The sequence below is a fragment of the Eucalyptus grandis genome, chromosome 10 (genome assembly GCF_016545825.1).
Source record: "Eucalyptus grandis isolate ANBG69807.140 chromosome 10, ASM1654582v1, whole genome shotgun sequence".
NCBI classification, from domain to species: Eukaryota; Viridiplantae; Streptophyta; class Magnoliopsida; order Myrtales; family Myrtaceae; genus Eucalyptus; species Eucalyptus grandis.
The window spans coordinates 12,097,817-12,118,077 of NC_052621.1; the positions used below are offsets into that span (position 1 = coordinate 12,097,817).

Below are 20,261 nucleotides of genomic sequence, written 5' to 3' on the forward strand. Positions count from 1 at the left end.
TTCTGGTCTGGTAATCTTGCGGCCAGAATCTATGTTAGTACACCGCTTTGTTTGCCTTACTTTCCCCTTCAATTTGTTAATTGTGCGAAGTTGTCTCCCAGAAGAGACTATCATCCTGATCTAAAATCTGCACAGAAGATTCTCAAAGTTGTGCGTTCCTACTTGGGAGGTCGTTGATGAAACATCGTTGATTTGGGATGAAATCAAAATTTCTAAAAGGTGGGACCTAAGTTCTTAGAAAAGGGTTTTGTGATCGGTACATCAGTAAATAATCCAGCAATGGCAAACAGAATCTGTTGACCTTTGTGGAAAATAGGTTCAGTTCCCGAGCGTGGAATGAAGTTCGTACTTCAAAATTAGCTGGCGGTTTGAACTCTTCTGTGTTTGTCTGAAATGTGAAAAGTCAAGTAATGCTATTTACTTTCTCACAACATTCAAAATACTCTCTAAATTTCGAAACAGGATGAAAGAAATATATGTAAATATAAATGTCAATTAAGCACGTTGTAGGAAGATTAAGCGTATCTTACATTGAACATGTCCGTGTATTTTGTAAGGTTTGAAAAAATACTAAAATTGAAAAACACTTCGAACATAATTCAAAACAAACAAACATCTTACTTAAACCAAGAGCAACTCGACACTAAAGACTGTTGCCGCACCAGATTATGATTTTTCACGTTTAAAAAAAAAATGCTAAGGTATATCGGTTGAAGTTCAATCTTACTTACAACTATCCATTCTAGAGTACCCTCTAGCTCCAGAAATGAATACTACTAGCATCTTCAAGTACGTTGACTCGAGATGCAAATCGCCAGGGACACATGGAACTAAAAAGGGGAGAATGAACCAACAAAAGACCACGGCTCAGGAAAAAATTGTGTGCAAAGAGCAAAACTGAAAGAGCACTGTCATCACTGGCTGAACCCGATATGTAACGTCTCCCCAGAGGCCATATACAGCATCAAATAAAGTGGAGCCATGACGATGGAGATCTCTGAAGACACTATGCATAAGGCAATACAGCTCCCGCCTCAAAAATCATTAAGGGCGCGTTTGGTAACGATTCTGTTCGCGGGAGTAGATTCTGATCAGAACTGATTTTTTTTTATTCTGTTCCCGGGAACTGATTCTAAGCATCTTAAGCCGTTTGGTAGAATCGTCCAAAATTTCCGATTCTGGAATAGAATTGCATTTGGTACCGTATTCATTAATTCTCGTTCCAAATCTATTTCTTTTAATTTTTAAATGATTTTTTTACTTTTTTTCCTTTTTTTATTTTCATTTTCCTTTTTTTTTTCTTTTCTTTTTCTCATCTTCTTCTTCTTGGCCGCCGCCGGTCCGGCCGATCGGCCGACGAGGGCCGACGACCTCACCGGAGCGTCGCCGCCCTCGCGAGGCCGGGCCCTCGTCGGCCGAGCCTCGCGGCAGCTGGGCGAGGCTCGCCTAGCCCCGTCGGTGGCGGGGTCAGGCCTCGTCGGGGTTGGGCGAGGCTCCGCTGTGCCACCGGCGGGCCGGGCAAGCCTCGCCGGTGGCCGAGCGAGCCTCGCCCGGCCACCGGTGGGGCAAGGCGTCGTGAGGCTTGCCCAGCCCCCGCCCCCCGGCGAGGCCCGCCTCGCCGGTGGTGGGCTTGCCTCTAGCGAGCTCACCGGACCTCACCCCGGTTTGGCGAGCCTCCCAAGTGAGCTTCTTGCCTGACCGGCGGCGGACGGCGAACGGTGGCGGGCGGTGGTGGACGGCGATCGCGAGATCGGCCGAAGGGAAGAAAAAAATTTCTTGATTTTGATTCTCAAATTTGTTCCCTAATAAGAATTAAATTTTTTTTTTATTCTTGATTCTATTCTCAATCTGTTCCCGAGAACAAAAATTTTACCAAACGCGATTCTAGACCGAAACTGATTCCAAGAACAAAGAATCAAAATTTGGCCCTGTTTGGTAACCATAAGTGAAATCCAGTTACGATGAAGACAGTCAACCATAATTTCAGGACATCTGCTGCCACGTTTCTTTCCAGAATCTGGCAGTTCGAGCAGATATGCAAATTATTGAAAAAAGAGAATTGCAAATGCGAGTCATATCCTACATACAAATGACAAAGCAACAGCAGAACCTCTATTTCCTTTTGTCTTCTTTCCATTTTCAACATCGAAATAAATTCTGAAGAATCCCTCATCAGAACGTATCACAGCAAATAACAAAAAAGTAGAGATATTTGATGGAAAATGAACAACCCAACCAGATGAGATCACTTTGTATTCATGTTAGCATCACTAAAACTCCCCGATAGGTCATATAGGAGTTTTAAGGAATACCTTCAAGAAATTAAACAAGCCAGTTGGATCCATACACACTTTAGAGCATTTAAGTGCTTCTTTAGAATAAGTGTTTTGAGTCAAACAAAATGCAATTAATTGCTTGGCAAATTATAATGTGTTTTTGGTAAATTAGAATTAAAAAGTACATTAAGAAGCAACTTTAACATCATTGCCATTTGGAAATGACTATATTCCATAAGTCCTTTGGCGTTTAATATGATCAATTTTAAGCTTCTTACATTTTAATATGTTCGAATTTAATTTTTACAATTAGTATACAAAATAAAGTATTAAAAATCACATTTCTAATTTGGTAAAAAGATCTAATTCCACAAGTATAACAATGTATTAGAAATTTTATCAATGGAAAAAGAATCACATTAGAGTGGACTCTTTCTCAATTAAAAAGAGTAATTTCATTATAATTAAGAGTCACATATGCCCCATGGAAGAGAAGATGTTGACCTTTAAAATTACAAATATCCTTAGTTATTTACTGAAAACTTATAGCCATTCGATCACGTAAAGTGTCATGTCAAAAGATACAATATCATTTGAAGCACCAACCCCTCATTTACATTATTAGATTCAATTAAATATTCATAGTTAGGATTAAAATTTGCTCTTATGAAATGAGTATTATTTACAGCATTTCTTCATATATAATTATGTAAAGCCATTGCCACTACTACAATTTTCACTTGTTTTTAATATGAATAACTTGGCATATTCTTTAGAATCTGCTGTTCACCAAGTTTCTAATATTGAGGAATGAACATGGCTAGCCACTTGTTAATCTATAGACCCCGTTGAAACTCTAGCAGAATGATATCTAACTTGGCCCCAAAACCTACATATCCAGCATCCAGAAATTTATATTTACCTACACAAGTGTAATGCAAATTTAATCCCCACAAACACATACATATATATGTATATGATTGTGCATCTACACAATACATACATATACACAGAACTTCAGCCTTACTTCTCAATAGGTCTACTTTGCGTAAATATTATATGCTTACATATAATAGACATATACAATATTCTATACATAGTACACTATATAACATTAATTTTAGATCATATACATGTATATAGTATATATACAAGTAATACAAGCCATTCCCTGCATCTAGGTCCAAACCCTAAATAAATTCCATGTTAAACTTACACAGCCAACACATTTTGAGTCTATGTTTCTTTTTTACCAATAAAACAAACCATCGTTATAAGTACCATCGACAGGATATGTGTACCATCCAAAACTTGAATATAATTCTAAAATGAAAAGAGAAATATTAGTTGGTTTATATATATTTCTTTATTTATATTGTATAATCATACCTTACCTTGAAATATGAACGGAATCTTTGATTATTCTTGATCTTCTCCAGAACTTTCCTAAATTGTCAATATGATGGTTAGATCTTTTCTTTTCCCAAATCACATACTCCCTAAATTTAGTAAACCAAAGTACTTAGTTATGGTCTCTCAAATGTGCTGAAAGCGCTCTTGTATTAACTTATTATAGTCTTAAAATGAGAAAAAACATTCCAAGGATTTCTGCAATATCAATACTCCTGAATCGTTCAAAACCATTACGTGTTACTAAGTTATGCATTAAATGATTGAATACAATCCTATCCATTCTAAACATTTAATAACAACTTATCTTACCGGCACTTTCGCCCATTAACTCTCCTAATAATGCATTTCTTGTATATGACGCGGTCATACAAGATTTTTTTATGAGTGTATGTTATATAATAAGTAACTACATCATAAGTGACTATTGAAACTAGTTGCCAAAATTCCTCTTTTTTGTTTTCCCTTGCAGGATGTTCAGCCATGACTGGTTAAATCAACAAAATACAAAGTTAGAGCAAGAGAAGTATAAAATAAGTTTGATTATCCATCAAGAAAACATTTCTACCATCAAATATATGCAAACTTCACCTCACTTTAACCGACTATGCCTGAACATGCCCATAAGAAAAACTATGAAAAAGAGGATGAGGAACTTTAACAACTTGTCTTAATTGCTGCTCATGATTCATTTGTTTACTCCATAACATGCATTCATAAAGAACCTTGCATGACCTCATCATATATAGGAAGTGCATGGTTAAGAGAGTTAGTGGACAAAACTACCAATAATATAAGGTGCCATCAAATGTTTAGAATGGATGAGATTATATTTAATAATTTAATTCATGACTTAGAAACATGTAATGGTCTTGAAGATTTAGGAATATTGGTGCTGCAGAAATGTTTAGAATGTTTTTTCACATTTTAAGACTTGGTATAGGAAATGGATTGGTACAAGAGCACTTTCAACACTTACGAAAAATCATAAATAGGTACTTTGCTTTAGTTCTTTAGAACGTATGTGACATGGGAAAGGATAGGATCCAATTGCCAAATAGGAAAAATTCCGAAGAAGATTGAAAATAATCAAAAGATTTTATCCATACTTTCAACAAGGTATGATTACACAATAAATGGAAGAAATAAATATAAAGCAATTGATATTTGCCTTCTTGTTTTAAGATTGCATTAGAGCTACCGAATGGTAACATATGCCAGCAATGGTACCTATGCACGATCAAATTCTTTTAATGGTCAAAAAGGAACACTACCTCAAAATATATTGGTTGTGTAATTTTAACATAGACTAGGCCAGTTGGGAGGGAATAACTCATGATAATTGCATCTTGCATGATTTTTATATCAAAATGTATTGGTTGTGTGTAATTTTAACATAGACTAAGCCGGTTGGGAGAGAATAACTCATGATACTTGCATTTTGCATGATTTTTATACATTAGCTTACACATGCACGCGCACCCACACACACAGACATATATACATACAAACATACTAATCAATTTTACATTATATTTATATAGGTAAATATTATTTAGAAGATGTTGGATGTCCAAATCTCACAGGTTATTTAGAGCCATACAAGAAAGTTGGATACCATTTCCTAGAGTCTCAACAAGGCTCCCCAATTTATCAAGAAGTGTTTAATCGTGCTCATTCCTCACTATTATCAAAAATTGAGCAAGCTTTTAGTATATTGAAGGAAAAAAAAAAAAAGTGGAGGATTCTAAAGAATATGGCAAGTTATCCATGTAAGCAAGTGAAAATTGTGGTATGAAAATTGTGGTACCCGCAATTATTCTACATAATTATATATGAAAAAATGCCGTGAGTGATACTTATTTCACAAGAGCTTTTATAAGTAAAATGTTAATATTGATCACATAAAACATTAAAGTGCTTTTGAAATATAATCTAATGGTGATTATATCCAAGTTGATGGGCATTTTAGAGTGTGTTTGATTCAGTATTTTGAAAGTCCATTGGAAAATGCAAAATAGTTTAGCCTAAAAGACATTAAGCAAATGTAAAGACTGTTTGGTAAACTATACTTTGAAAAATAACTATGAAAAAAATGCCGTTTAGTAGAAAACATATTTAAAAAGCCCTTTGGGTGATTAATATTAATTTTTTTTAATTTCATTTGTTTAAAATTGAAAAAAAAAAAAATAATGTACGCAACTTTTTAAATATAAATTTTGACAATAATGCTAAAAGAATCAAATACATATATATAATTTTTTTTTTAAAAGACCAAACCCTTCGTCAAAATTTTTTAATTTTTATTTGTTTAAAATTGAAAAAATAATGTATATAACTTTTTAAATATAAATTTGAAAATAATGCTAACAAATCAAATACATATATATAATTTTTTTTTAAAAAAGACCAAACTCTTCGTTGGAATTTTTTAATTTTTATTTGTTTAAAATTGAAAATAAAAATGTATGTAATTTTTTAAATATAAATTTGACAATAATGCTAAAAAAATCAAATATATAAATATTTTTTTAAAAAGACCAAAATATATTAATTTTTTTAGAATTTATATAAATTTGATTTTTTTAGCATTATTTTGGCATTTAAAAAATAATAACAAGAGCAAAATAAGAAATTTGAAGAATGAGTTATGGTAGTTTTCGAAAAAAAAAAATTTCAACATTTGGCTAAATGCTAAAAACTCAAAGCTAATCCTTACTAGCATTAAGCTTTGAGCCTTCCCAATGCTGATTTTCACTTAAAAACTACTTTTAAAATGATTACCAAACAGTCCAGCATTCCCCAAGGGGCTTTAGAGGCTGAAAGCCCCTTGGGAATGCTAAACCAAACGCACCCTTAATTATAGAATTTACCAAACACTCAATTGCTTTCACCAACTGCACTTTGACTCAAAACACTTTCCTCTAAATGAGCTTTTGAAATGCTAAGATTTTCCCAAACTCATCCTAAGGCAGGGCTGTTCTTGCCTTGAGAGAAAGGCCCTAGCAAATACATTGGGTTGGACAAAGGGGCTTTAAATTTACTTTACAAACATTTAAACTTTTTGTCAAATTCCTTTATAGGCTCAAAGTGCATTGCCAATGCTTTGCCAAACATACCATAATCCTCAAGATGGAAAAGGAAACTTTGTTGGAGAGAATGACCGCATTGACTCCTATTAGAGCGTTAAATAAAAGAAATTCAATAAATCAAATAAAATCAAATAACATTCATGAATCAACATATGTACACACATACGAAAGATGAGTCAAGGATCATAGCAATAAGTCACTCTAAGGTTAATGGATCAGCTTAGATTTCTTAACACAGAGCATGCCAGTCTTTCCTTCACAAACAGTCCATATCAACTACTCTATACCATTGGCCTACGAGAATAAAATAAAATGACCAGTCATCACTAGAAGAGATCCTCAGTTCAATATCATGATAGAGCCATTCAATGACCCTTTGAGAAAATTTTAAAAAACACCTTCAACTTTTTCTTTGATTGGACTTGGCAAGTTTGAAAATATACTTTTGATCAGAGTCAAATTTTGTAATTTGATACCTGAAGTTAGATGGAATATGCACTACGGTCGACAACAATTATCACTAACGAGATAAGCATTCTAAAAGGAGACCAGCTTGATGTACAAATTTATTCAAAGGCCACATACGGCTCCTAGGTTAAATAAAATAAAATATCTTTATCTAGACAACAGAGGCTAAGTGTAAAAGGTTTAGTCCATCAAGTGGTTAAGCCATGACCCCTATTTGTAATACACAACGCATATACTGGCTACCATGACTTCGATGTTAGAAGCTCTTAGACCAATGCAACTACAAGGATAGTACCTCCGACCATTCCAATTGCACTTGCATAATTCTTCAAAGTTATAGAAGAGAGGTGGGAGCATTGGTCCCACTGTTCTTAAGCACTTCTCAACTTAATAATAAGCCTTACCCTAACTACAAAGCCAATTAATCCACTTGCTCTCATCTCGTCTAGCAACCAAAACACTATGGATTCACATTGAATGATGAGAAGTGTGCATCAAGATTGACAAACTGAATCGTATCAAATATAAGGTGTTCTAACAGCAATTAAAATATAATCATTATAACATCTTTTGGCAACCCCAGTTACATTAATGTAGTTACTAGCTATATAGAAATGAAAAGCAAAAGCACAAATACTAACCTCCTTCAGGATAAATTGAGTCGTACTGCACCTCTGCCCAGAAACTCAACAAAATAACTGGATATAAAACAAAAAATAATAATAAGTTTATGCATCACACCATTCAAAAAACTATAGAACTCAATACGATCAAGACGGAAGTTAATGCCATATTGAGTTCTATAGTTCCAACTATACTAAACTTACAGCATCATTTAACTTATACCTTCAAGATAAAACAGACAGATTCTCCTTTATCAGTACAATTATGCTGATATGGAAACCTCAATGTGAACAAGGTCTGGGGAGTGTTAAGGAGAAAAGAAAGAAAAGCACCTGTTGAGGGAATGATCCAGAACTCACCCTAACTACATCGCAAGTTCAACACTATAAGCACAAATCCATTGAAATAGTAGACAAAGAAATCTTCGGGCCCAAGAAACAATAAACAAAGAATAGTCAACAAAAAAAAGATACTGTCTAGTTACTCTAGATGTTGTAATAATGCACAAATCATTGGAATGACCTCTTATATGTCTTCATTCACAGAAAAATCAGTCCTTCCAATTGTGATACTTTTAAATGTTCTCCATAATCTTAAGAAACCCACGATGCAGCTTCTTGGCTTTCTAACTGCATTTCGAGCTCCATCAGTGCTCTCCACCATCAAGGATCATTCACAAGTTAGACCCAGCTATTTCAGTTCCACCTCTTCCACATAATCCAGATCTAGATCTTTCACATTTTTACTTTTAACAACTCGGTTGTTTGTCCGTCGCTTCTTCAAAATAACAGCAGACTGCTTCATCAACTTAATGTACTTTTGCCTCACTCTCAACATAGGATGTCTCTCGATTGCATGCTTGTCGTTGTAAGCCTCTTTTAATATCGCTGTACAAGTCTTGTTCCTTAGAGATAAATAAAAGACATGAGGGTGCCTCTCAAACGCCTTATGCACTTTCTGCGGCAAACCCAGATACTTCTTGAGGCATAAAAGTTTCTTCCTTTCAGCAGAATGCTCCACAAAGAGACTAAGTAATTCATGAAGAACACCCACAACTCGTTTCTCTGCTACGTCGCTATCTGGATCCAAGTTTGAGCAATCATCATAAGGGGAAACATAAGGCGTCTTCTGAAACTCCATTAACCAAGCCTCAATCTTTTTCCTCATCCTTACACCTTTAGAAGGAAAAAATGGGAATTCAATTGCCTCCATCGAATCCCCAGGATCCAATCCTCTCTTCAAGGCATTCTTTTGCAACACAGACAAGACTCTCTCTTGAGAATCAACGGCTAAACCCCTTAAGCCATCTCCCACATCCACGACCCTAAAAGATTCGTCGAGATTTTTTTCAGGGTCATGGAGAAAAGCATCAGGCAACCCCAAATACCACTGCATCCCTTGAATGATCTTCAAGGGCAGAACTCTGTTCTTACTCATGAGTATGAACTTCCTCAGCCTATTCCTCAGATCCTCCTTAAATTCTTCACACACCCGCTGTTCTTCTCTATCAATCTCAGCAGCTTCTGGGGTTAGCCTAAACCAAGGCAGACTGTACTGGGGACCAGTAAACTCCTCAAAAACCGATGGGTAAAGCCTCAAGAACCTCGCAACCTTAATGGGTATGCCGAATTCTAATCCTCTCTTCGAAACATCGGAGATGGGAATGCAGCCATCGGGGCCTCGGGCTATGCAGTTTTTCAAGGAAACTACGCGGTTAAGCTCGATGGAGTGGTGGATATGCTCGACCGAGTCATAGTAAGAGTCCTTTTTCCATCTCATATACACATCAACGTAGCAGCAAACCTGAGTGTACACCCAAGGAGGGTTTTGGCTGCGGCACGACGATGGGTATACCGGACTCCGAAAACCAGAACACCGCCACAGGTTCTTCAGAGTCCCAGCAGAGCCGTACCTCTTGCACAGCATCATCAACAAAAGACGAGAGGATGGAGGCGGAGGTGCGAATCAGGAGTGCGATCATCAAACCGGGGCGAAGACCCGAGTCGCGCGCGCGCTTCGAGGCGACGTCTCTACCGGAGGTGGAGACGGGAGGTCGGCGGCGTTGCGAGTAAAGGAGGCATTTTCACAAACACTTGAGGCGCGCCGAGGATGGCCGGGGAAAGAAGCTTACGAGGTCGAAGCTGCAGAAAGCGAAGGCTTTTGCGGATACGGTTGGCGTGACGCAGGGAGCGTACTTTATTGCCCTAATATAATTATCACGCGATTAAAAGAATTTATACTAATTATTATCATAATTACTTTATTGATTGAGTAATAAATATTATATCTAGATTGATATGTTTATGAGGTTTGTATAATATAATTGATTAATATAAAAAAATCTCAAACCGATACATTTATAATAAATTTATGTCAAATTAATTTTTTACCAAAAAAATCATAGATTGATATATTTATGACAATGTTACATTCTATTAATTTTCGTTAAAATAAATTAATATCACAAAAATCAAAAGCGGGTACACTTATTAAAAACAGAGTAAAACTCTAAATTAGTATATCCATAAATTATTTTATTTTTTTTTTGAACTAGAGAACCGCTTTGCCGATAACCGCCACGTAAACCCCCAAGACCCACCACTGAGCCCGATAGCCACCACGTAAACCCCTGCACCCACCACTAGAGTGCCACGCTTAAATCACCAAATGGCCTGCCAGCCTCCCTTCAAACTTGCGTTGAAGGGACTTCAAACTCTGGATCTCCCGTTTGGAGGTCCAGAGCCTACTCAACAGAACACCACGGCCGGTGGTGTATATCCATCAATTATTACTTATTATTCAACTCATAAATTTAACAATAAAATTTAACAGAAATTAATAGAGGGTAAATTTGTCGAAATGTACTAATTTAAAGTTATTTGTGATTAAAAAATTAATTTATGGTAAACTTATCACAAATATACCAATTTAGGATTTTTTGTGATATTAACCTTAATAGTCAATACCAAAAAAAAAAAAAAAAAAAACCTTAATAGTCAATAATAAATTATTTAATAAAAAGCATTTTTTTCTCATTTTTAAATTTCCTAAATTAGCATCCCTTTCTTTCTCTCGTACCCACTAGTTTCTTAGATAACCGTACAAAAAAATTTCCTCTCATTTTAGATTTCTTAAAATACCCTTATGTTACTTTCTTCATAGATGGCTTTTGGCATCGAGGACTCATACGTGGGAACTTGGGATTATTTTTGTATAATTTCATAATATTTTTTTTCCCCATTTGATAGAGGTTGTACGCAATGTGTATAAAGCTATAGGTTTAGAGATACTCATTCAATCCCTATTATAATTTAACAGCATTATCTTCTTATTATAACATATTGACATAATTAAGAGATGTTTTTCCGCGAAACAAATACATAGGCAGGCGATCCAGCGCCTGTGAAAAGACCAAAAGCTAGCACAAGAGAATACCCACAAAACCAATGTGAATCGCAGCCCCTCTCCCCCAACTGTTTACAAAAGATGAAATAGAAGGTGACCAACAAAAGTCTTGAGAGCTCAGAGGAAAAATATGTACAGAGAGAGAAACTGAGAGAACGCCATCGTCACTGGCTAAATCCTACATGTAACTTCATTGTGCCTGGGGTATATATGAATGCACGAGATACGGCAGAGCCGTCGCAATGGACCTCTGATCCGAACATAAAGCATGGAGAAAGTAATAGAGCTCCAATTTACAAAACATAAAGGATGATCCAAGTATGACGAGGATGGTCGAGCATAATTTCAGAACAACCCCTGCCACCACTTACTTGGGCTCGGGCAGCTCTGCAAACCATTGAAAAACATAAGCAAAAAATCGAGTCATATCACAACATAAGAAGATGCATAACCGAGCTGTTTATTTCCCTTTTTTAACTCTTTCTTTTGCAAACCAAGTCTGTAAGTGTCAAGGTAAAGCTGATGTTGAAACAAATCCCCGTCAGCAGCACATATAAGAGAAAAAAGGATCCAAAAAAGTAGATACACTTGACCGGAACATGAACAAGCAGATCAGATGAGATATCACTTGCATCTATATTAGCACCAATAAAGCCCCTACTTAACCTTAACAGAGTTTTAAAGAAAATCACAAGAAATCAACAGGCCAGCTGGACTATAGTCGCCACATACTCGATGCTGCTTAATTGCATCAAGAATAGAGTCCTCAACCAGGAAAAAGAAAGTTTGTCCGTGGAAACAGTAGTGGCTTCTATTAGAGAGTGTCAACAAGAAGAAAATCATGTGACATACGTAAAGGACAACACATATGAAAGATGAGCAAAGATCATAGACAAGTTCCTAATTAGAATATTTATAATGGGGGGATTCAATGACCATTCCACATAATTATGAATAACACCTACAACTTCTCTTTTCTAGCATTTGCAATTTATTTCTTTTGGTCGAATAAGTCTTTGCAAGTTCGAAAAGCTACACTCAATACCATTACCATGACAAACCTTAGTCAGTCTTTTAATCCACAGCCTGAGTTTTAATGGACTAGTACTATGGTTGAAAGCAACTATCCCTAACTAGAAAACCTTTCATAAGCGGACCAGCTTGGCCTAATAAAACTATATACCTTCGCTGAAAAAGAAAATGTATTTATTTAGACAAATTGCAACGTCAAAGGTTTAAGGCTATTATGTAGTTATGCCTTGATCCTCGATTGCAATATTTAGGGCATAGACTAGCCACTGGGCATGATGAAATTTCAACACTAGAAGCTACTAGGCCAAAGTGGGCCCAAGGATCTAATTTCACTCACACAATTCTTCCAAGTTCCAGAAGATCTAGGAGCTTTGGTTCTATAATTTATTAAGTGCTTTTCACCTCAATAATAAGCTGCTGCACATAAAGCTAATACGGTGCATGTGTTGTAGTCTCACATCTCCACTAGCAACCACAAAACTCTATGAGTAGTGAGATGTTCATCAAGATTGCTAAATTCAATCATATCAGCTAAAAGAAGGTGTTTTAGGAGCAACTGAAAGGTCCTCCGCACCCATTAAAAGAAGCATTTGACAAGGTGAAAAATGCCTCCTCTCAGTTTGGCTCATGCATAAGGCTTAAAGTTAGAGACAAGCTAATGACAGAACAGACTACATAACTTGTACAGCACTTGACAAACAAATGTACGAATAGATAGTCAAAGAGGGAATATCTGTGAAAAATTATTCACTCAAAACCATATGAATGTATCAAGACTTCTTTTGGCAACACCAAGACATGCAAAATTAGTCACTAAAAATATATACAGAGCACGCATTTTCAAGGCTACAAAAGCACAAAGACTAACCTTCTTCAGGATAAATTGAGTTGTAGTGCACCTCTGCCCAGAAGCTCAAGAAAATGACTGGAAGGAAAACCGAAATTGTAAGTTTATGTATCATCTAGTTCTGTAAGCTAAAAAACAGAACAGGATCCTGATACAGAAGTTAATGCAATATCAAATTCCATTGATTCGATGAGTAAGCTTACAGAATCATTTAACTAATATTCAATGGTCAGTAGCACAACTCCACTGTAATAATAAACAAAGAATAGTCAACCCAGAGATGTACGATCTAGTAACTCTAAATTGTGTATTTATCTACAAATCATTGGAACAATGATGATGTCTTTAAATACCGTCAAAACTTAGTCCCTCCCGTTGCAAGAGATTACAAATAAAATGGTGGAAGAGATGACAGTGTATAATTTAGACTCTATACAGCAGGAGAGGGATGAACAAATGGACAAGCTAGATACTTTATCTGTACAATTATATCTAATCTACAGTGCACAAGTTGAATATTACCAAATGCAACTACTTTCATAGTATGCAGAGACTTGCAAAATTGTGAGGTAAACAAGTGGAATGACTTGAAACAGAACATCATTCGTGCAGAAATCAAGTGAACCAGACCATGCAGTCCACCTAGACTAAGCTTTACTCACCTATGTCTGCAAAACGTTTGCAAATTATATATAATTATCCAAGAGAAAGTAAGGAACTGGGGAGAGCATATATACATCCAAAGAGAGAGAATAAGGAGGGCCTGCTACTGAAAGATGTGAATTTAGAACACCCACATGATAATGGCCTCCGAAGATTATATCAGGGTTATTAAGTAACCTGCTTCCAGAGGTTTGGATGTTGACCAATCAGCATGCAAAATTACATTAAGCATCCACCTTGCAGATTAACATTAAGGTCTTATATTCTTTCCTTTAAAATATTCCAGTGTGATGTATAGAATCGTTTAAGCCATGGTATAGATCAAGAAATACCCGAATAATCATTTTTCTTAATGAGAAGTCTGTATTAAAGAAATATTACCTCGTTTGGACTTTGGAATACGTGGAAGGATCTCAATGTAGCTTGTCTCTTTAAAAGAAGTGATCACAAAAATCTTGACTCCATACTGCAATTGAGCAAGAAGTGTGAATTAATAATCTCTATCTATTGACAGAGAAGGATCACTCAGGCTCCATTGATTTAATTAATCAAACCATCAATGGCAATGACAATTACAAGTACACCTATATCCCATATTCACATGTTCACCACCAGTACTTCACCAGCACCCCTTCTACTAGCCCAATAACCGTGGCATCGACAAGAGGTCAATCAGAGAGCAACTCTACCCCACACCACCCACCACACCATAAGTTATCACTACAAAGCTGTTTACCAGATGAAATGAAATACCAGCCACGTAAAGCTAAAGATGTTGTAGATTCTAAATTCACTCTTGCAAATTTAGTTAATCAATTTGTGATATTAGATTTCTGAACTAACCCAACTCAATGTCATTTTTTGTCCATCCCTTCATTACAAATACTTTATAATGAAAACTATTACAAAGATTTAAAAAAATAGATAATCCAGGAAGTATTCTTGTAGGTGAATAGGCAAAAAACCTCTGACAGGTAAATCTTACTCATACATCAAGGATCATTAAACCACAACAGTCAACTGACACACATTTTGTTATGGCTGACTTATCAATTAAATTTTAAGATGGCCATGTGAATAAGGTTGAATGAAGGGGAAAAAGTGTCGTAAATCATACAGAATCAGCAGCAGCTTGCAATGTGACATGATCACCCCATTCTCCAATCCTAGTCATCCAAACAAACGAAAGATAAATAATCAAAATGCTATGCCAGCAAAGGATGAGAAAAACCAAATAACACTGACTGCCTACTCGCTCATTTTCTTTAAATAGTCATCAAAGGCCATTGGGACATAGCCACCATACATCTCTGGACATGACTTCAACTGATTATATCAACAATCAAAAAGCCAAAAAAATAAACATCAGAATTAATGCAAAGACAATAATTTTAAATCCACGCTACAGACCAACCCAAAAAAAAAAAAAAATCCATGCTACAGCAGTGGACTACCTGACTAACAATTTGATGCCTCACAAATTTGTGGTGCTCAGGTGATCGATACAGTTGGTCTGATAAAGCACGAAACTGATAAAAAGTTCGAGCAATGAGTGTCCCAACCACATTTGTTAATAAAAGGACATGGAAGCACCAGAGAAAAGGAAAACAGCCTTGATGGCCATAAACAATTGAGAGAACAGAGAGAAGAGAGATTGGTGCATGGTTGAAACATGAGACAACACAAAATTTAATCACAGCAACAAAATGAAAATGATGATACTTGCTATATGGAACACACAATTCATGATACACAGAAATCTGATATCTGTGAAGAATTCACGCGACAGATTCAGTGTGTTAACCAACCTGGCAGTTACCATCTCCCTGGACTTTATTTTCAACGAGAAAATATAACCGTAACCTGCAACAGATATAAGGATTAAACAGCATGTAAGTCTGCATGGCGTCAACTGGTTGGGGCAGTTAGCCCCACTCAATTCAATATAACAAGAAGACAACAGTACAGTTCAAGCTTTCAAAGTATTTGTTATACCCCAATCATGAATTTAAGAAGCAGAAAAAGAAAACTAAAGTCCAACTTCTTTTTTCCCAATTTGCACAACTTACAAGAAAATGTAACTGATCAAAAATATGATAGTTAAGATTCAGAAAATACAATAAATAAGGCCTCCATGGTATACTTACTAATGTAAGTATTGGAACACTATCTTAATCATTGAAACCAAATAATTTATCTTAAAAAAAGAAAAAAATCACCCATTGTAGAAATTTTCTGGATTCATCATACCTAGATACCACCAGTTATTTTGATAAAACCATCAAATGATCTTCTCTGTTTTGCCTAGAGTAGACCACTAAGAGTAATCCCAAAGAAAACCACTGAGTATTAATTTTATTTTCATCCTTAGATAGAACTACCCACTTGATGTTGAAATATCTGATCATCCAACAAAAGTATAGATATGAACAAGACCTGACTAGTTTTAGTCCAAAAAAAATAAAGGGAAGAAAGAAACCTGTCTATAAGTCTTTGATGATCTGACACCTCTTCTTCTATAGAAGGTATTTCACCGTTAATTTTAGGCACATGCTGCAAAAAGACTCAGAGAAATCGTGAACAGCAACACTTCGATTACAAGGAAACAGGAAGGTACAACATATTAAAAAAAAAAAATTGCTGGTACAGTGATTTTGTTGTTCTTTACCATTTGAAAAAAAAAAAAAGCTGCAAGTTAATTTTTACATCCATGGCCGCATCTTAAAATTGTCAAGAACAGAAAAAATCAAGTCTTGCCAGTAAAACCTTTTCTGAACAAAGGCTCAGAATGCACTCAAAGATATTAGTGGCATCAGCATTTTACTGGGCACTGCAACGCACAATTTCGGTCATTCATTTGAGCAATGAATATTGGACTATGGATTCATCCTATGCATTGACAGATTCTAGTGCATGATAGAGAAGTGACATTCCAAATCACTATACTGAAGGTCTTAAAAAGGATTAAATAGTAGGTATTTTTGGCCAAATTAAATAATAGCTTGAGGTTGCCGACACCACATGATTTTAATGAGCAACCATCTGATAATATAGCTCCTTCATGGGTCTCAAGCCCTTCAACATGGTCCTCATCCACAAGAGGAATAGATGCTAACTCCTTAATCAATAACCTTGCCCTGACATGCTTAATTCATCACAACTCTTATCCGTACAAAACCCCGGATGGTGACCTATTAAATACATGGACGCATATTCTACACATGTCAAGGCAACTCTTGCTTAAAAACCCTCTTTCTAGTGGCAACTGGATAGAACTTCACTTAGTCTAGCAACATGCTATAAGTTAGAACATCGTCATTGTTTAGGCAGAGAAATGTACCAAATAAACCTTTGTGATCTAAACAAATAAAGTCAACAGTAAGCTCAGCACGGTGGAAACACTCACAGGAACAGGGACCATCTGATTAAACCTCTTGCCAACTTCCCCATCAAGCACAGATTCATCTTCTAGGTGTAGTATATCCACATCATCATCATCAAACCGTGATTTTTCTCCTGGGCTGCAACGTGAATTAGCATTTCCCACCTCATCACGTGCTTCAACCTCTTTTCGATATTCCAATTGTCGATCATTTTCCCGTCCTGTGTTTTGGAAAAAACTTGAACGTTGCAACAAAGCCAACAAAGAAACGCCCAGAAATTAACTCACCTTCAGCATCAGAGTATCTCTTTGAAGGAGCAGGCAAATCCTGGGTCAAAACCGAAGCATGTAATTGTTCATTTCCAGAAGTTGACACACCTCATGCTTCTTCGAAAGCGAGTCGTGCAAGTTCTTCTAGCAAAACATGCGCAATAAACTCATCATACCTCACAATAGGATCTTCCTCGTATCATGTTACCCATTGGAATCCACAACCGCCTGGACGAAATAGAGAAAAATAAAAGATCTGGATGACAAAAACGAGGAATCTAATTTATCCAAAGCCGTACCATCAACGATCAATTCTATGCATTCGGGTAAAAAATATTCATTCTACTGGCAGAAAAGTTAATAAAATCGAGACCATATCTAGGAATTACTCATATAAAGAAACTCATAAGACAAATTACTTCGAAAAATTAAAAGAACCGTATCCACCGAAACTGCCCGGCTGCAAAATGAGTTAGATGTTCAGACGACACAGCCATCATACGATCTCAATTGCAAAAAATTTGAAGAAGTAGGCGGTTAGAAATAATAAAGTATGGACACGGACAAAAAAGAAAAGTCGAAAAAAATACCGAAACCGTCGGTGTCTCATTCGAAACTTCGACAACTTACGAACCCATTATTTAATTATCAATGAAGCAATAGCAAAGAAAGCGTGGAAATCAAGAAATTCGACAAAGAGACAAGAAATGACGCTGACACTACGGAAAAAAAAAAGTAGAACTTCCAACGATCCGATAATTAGGAACCACAGCATCAGCCAGACCCCCACCATTCCCAAAAACAGAGTCTTTCTTCCCAAACCCACTTCCTCAAACGCCGAAAACGAAGCCCAGATCATCGAAAGAAGAACGACCCAATACGTCAAAGAGGAAATAAACGACAAGTAATCAAGAAAGGAAGCAACTTTCGCATTCCTGGATAAAGGGCAAAGCACAGAAGACACACCTTCGGATCAAAGAGAGAGTATCGAATCGAGGGTGTCAAATCTTTCCCGGCTGAAAAATCAAATATCTTTAGTTTCTCGCACCAGCGGCCGCGCCTGTTCTTCATTCAACCCCCCCTCCGCATCTTCTCTCCTTCTCCTGGTCTTCTTCCCGGGGTTTTATGGTGGGGGTTTCACTGAAGCGTACGTAACGAATCGTCGATAGTGGCTGGGGAAAGAAAGGGTCGCGCGCAAGAAATCTTGCTGGTGATATTTCCTTGATTTTCTTGAAATCTCGTTCGGCGATGTCATTTTCTCCGGGGGCGAATTCAAATTTGCGAAAGGCTGCTTCTCGTCGGAGGTTTGCGCCTAGTGGAACCGAAACCGCCGCAGTCCGACGGCGGTGCGGCACCGGCGACCGGGAAAGGCGGTTCCCTCGGCGGCCGCGCTCCTTTCCGGTGGGAATCGGGTGCGTGGCATGGTCGGTTCTTGGGACGTGGGGCCCCTCGGTTTCGAGAAATTTTTGGGCGTTTTAGAACGCGTTTGCGTTTGCATTTGATAACGTTTCTGTTTAAAAATTATTATAAAAACGAAATAAAAAAAGTGTTTTTATTTCGGGGAATAATTTTTTACCAGAAAATACGTTTGGTAAAACTTTTTCTAAATAAAAAATAAATAAAACACGCGTTTGGTAAATTTATATTCTTTTTTTGTTTCTTTTAATTTTTAAATTTTTAAATTTTATTTTTTTTTTTTTTTTTTTTTTTTCTTCTTTTCGGCCGGTCGCCAGCCTCTAGCAACCGGGCGACGGGACCGACCGCAGCCTCACCTTGGGCTGGGCGAGCGCACCGCGACGCTCCGGCGAGGTCACCGACCATCGACGGCGTTGCAGGCCCTCGACGGCCAGTCGCCGGCCATAGCTGAGGTCAACGACCGGCCAAAGAAGAAAAGAAGAAAAAAGTGTTTCTGGAGCAAGAAACAATTTTTTTTTCTCATTTATGTTATTTTTGTGTTCCGGAAACAAAAAATTTGATTTTGAACAAAAACGCAAACAAACGCGTTTTTTGTTCTTTTTGTTTCCGAACAAAAAAACAAAATTTATGTTCATAAACAAAAGAAAAAGAATGAAAACATGCAGGTCCTTAACGTTGTATTCCATTTCGCCTTCTGTGGAAAACTAGTAAATAGAAAATGGATTTTCTTTTTTTAAAGAAGTATCGAAGGACAGGATGTGTGTAATTAATGTTTCTAAAATTAAATGTTTTCTCATTAAATATACTTAACAAGTGTTCCATACACTCTTTAATAAGAGCTGTACAGACAAAAGTAAGTTTGAAGCTATAGCGGATGTAAATACTAAAGTCGCTATCAGGCCACAATTAGATGTTAGATTATATTTTAATGAGACTTAGTTAGAAAGAGAATCATGTGGCTCAAGGTACAATTTGAGTAAATAAAAAAAAATACACGTCTCAATATCTTTAATGAATTAAATGAGAGTTAATATCGGCCTTGAAAAATTTGCTTAATTGTATTTTGATTTTTTGTTAATGCAATTTGGAATTGTGCATATTGATTGTCAACAATATATAAGCTTCATTTCATCGAAATTAGAGCACACGACACTTGTTTGGGGAACTTCAGCTTTAAAAATTTGATTGCATTAATTAATAGTAACTTCAATGCATTTCAAGCCCCTCTAATGAAGAAAATAAGGAAAATAATGTCTATAATACAAGCTTATATGATTTGGAAGAGTTAAAAAAATCGTTTCTATTAATTTGTCAATACATTATTATATTTTTCTTATTTCTCTATCTTTTTTTTTTTTCCTTTTTCTTTTTCTTTT

General features: G+C 36.4%; 2 protein-coding genes across 10 annotated transcripts; both read right to left on the bottom strand.

Moving 5' to 3' along the window:
• Positions 1–50: 50 nt before the first annotated feature.
• LOC104421775 (protein WHAT'S THIS FACTOR 9, mitochondrial) lies at positions 51–10,029 on the bottom strand. 4 transcript variants are annotated; one of them, XM_039303179.1, is made up of 3 exons: positions 8,393–10,029; positions 7,888–7,944; positions 51–388 (listed from the first exon to the last, which is right to left on the bottom strand). In XM_039303179.1, the coding sequence occupies exon 1, from the start codon at positions 9,797–9,799 to the stop codon at positions 8,561–8,563; it is 1,239 nt and encodes a 412-aa protein (XP_039159113.1). In that variant the 5' UTR covers positions 9,800–10,029; the 3' UTR covers positions 51–388; positions 7,888–7,944; positions 8,393–8,560. The 4 variants fall into 4 exon arrangements, with proteins under 4 accessions (XP_039159113.1, XP_039159112.1, XP_039159111.1 ...); XM_039303178.1 differs by lacking the exon at positions 51–388 and adding an exon at positions 8,093–8,292 and having other exon boundaries at positions 7,777–7,944; XM_039303177.1 differs by lacking the exon at positions 51–388 and adding an exon at positions 8,093–8,167 and having other exon boundaries at positions 7,777–7,944; positions 8,344–10,029.
• A 1,242-nt stretch (positions 10,030–11,271) lies between these two features.
• LOC104421777 (OVARIAN TUMOR DOMAIN-containing deubiquitinating enzyme 9) lies at positions 11,272–18,905 on the bottom strand. Of its 6 annotated transcripts, none has more exons than XM_039303514.1 (12): positions 18,436–18,905; positions 17,646–17,697; positions 17,488–17,527; positions 17,224–17,384; positions 16,297–16,370; positions 15,626–15,680; positions 15,272–15,346; positions 15,070–15,143; positions 14,935–14,983; positions 14,199–14,283; positions 13,176–13,232; positions 11,272–11,662 (listed from the first exon to the last, which is right to left on the bottom strand). In XM_039303514.1, exons 2-12 carry the CDS (start codon positions 17,679–17,681, stop codon positions 11,643–11,645), a joined length of 726 nt encoding a protein of 241 aa, XP_039159448.1. In that variant the 5' UTR covers positions 17,682–17,697; positions 18,436–18,905; the 3' UTR covers positions 11,272–11,642. The 6 variants fall into 6 exon arrangements, with proteins under 6 accessions (XP_039159448.1, XP_010032165.2, XP_039159447.1 ...); XM_010033863.3 differs by having other exon boundaries at positions 17,224–17,420; positions 18,436–18,902; XM_039303513.1 differs by lacking the exon at positions 18,436–18,905 and adding an exon at positions 18,060–18,120.
• Between the last annotated feature and the right edge of the window lie 1,356 nt (positions 18,906–20,261).

Coding starts and splice junctions, on each gene's coding strand:
- LOC104421775 (XM_039303179.1), bottom strand. CDS start 9,799: ATGATGCTGTGCAAGAGGTACGGCTCTGCTGGGACTCTGAAGAACCTG.
- LOC104421777 (XM_010033861.3), bottom strand. CDS start 18,079: ATGAGACACCGACGGTTTCG. Junction 14,984..15,069: donor TATTTAAAGAAAATGAGCGA/GTAGGCAGTCAG, acceptor TTGGATGACTAG/GATTGGAGAATGGGGTGATC. Junction 11,663..13,175: donor CTCAATTTATCCTGAAGAAG/GTTAGTCTTTGT, acceptor AATGGTTTGCAG/AGCTGCCCGAGCCCAAGTAA.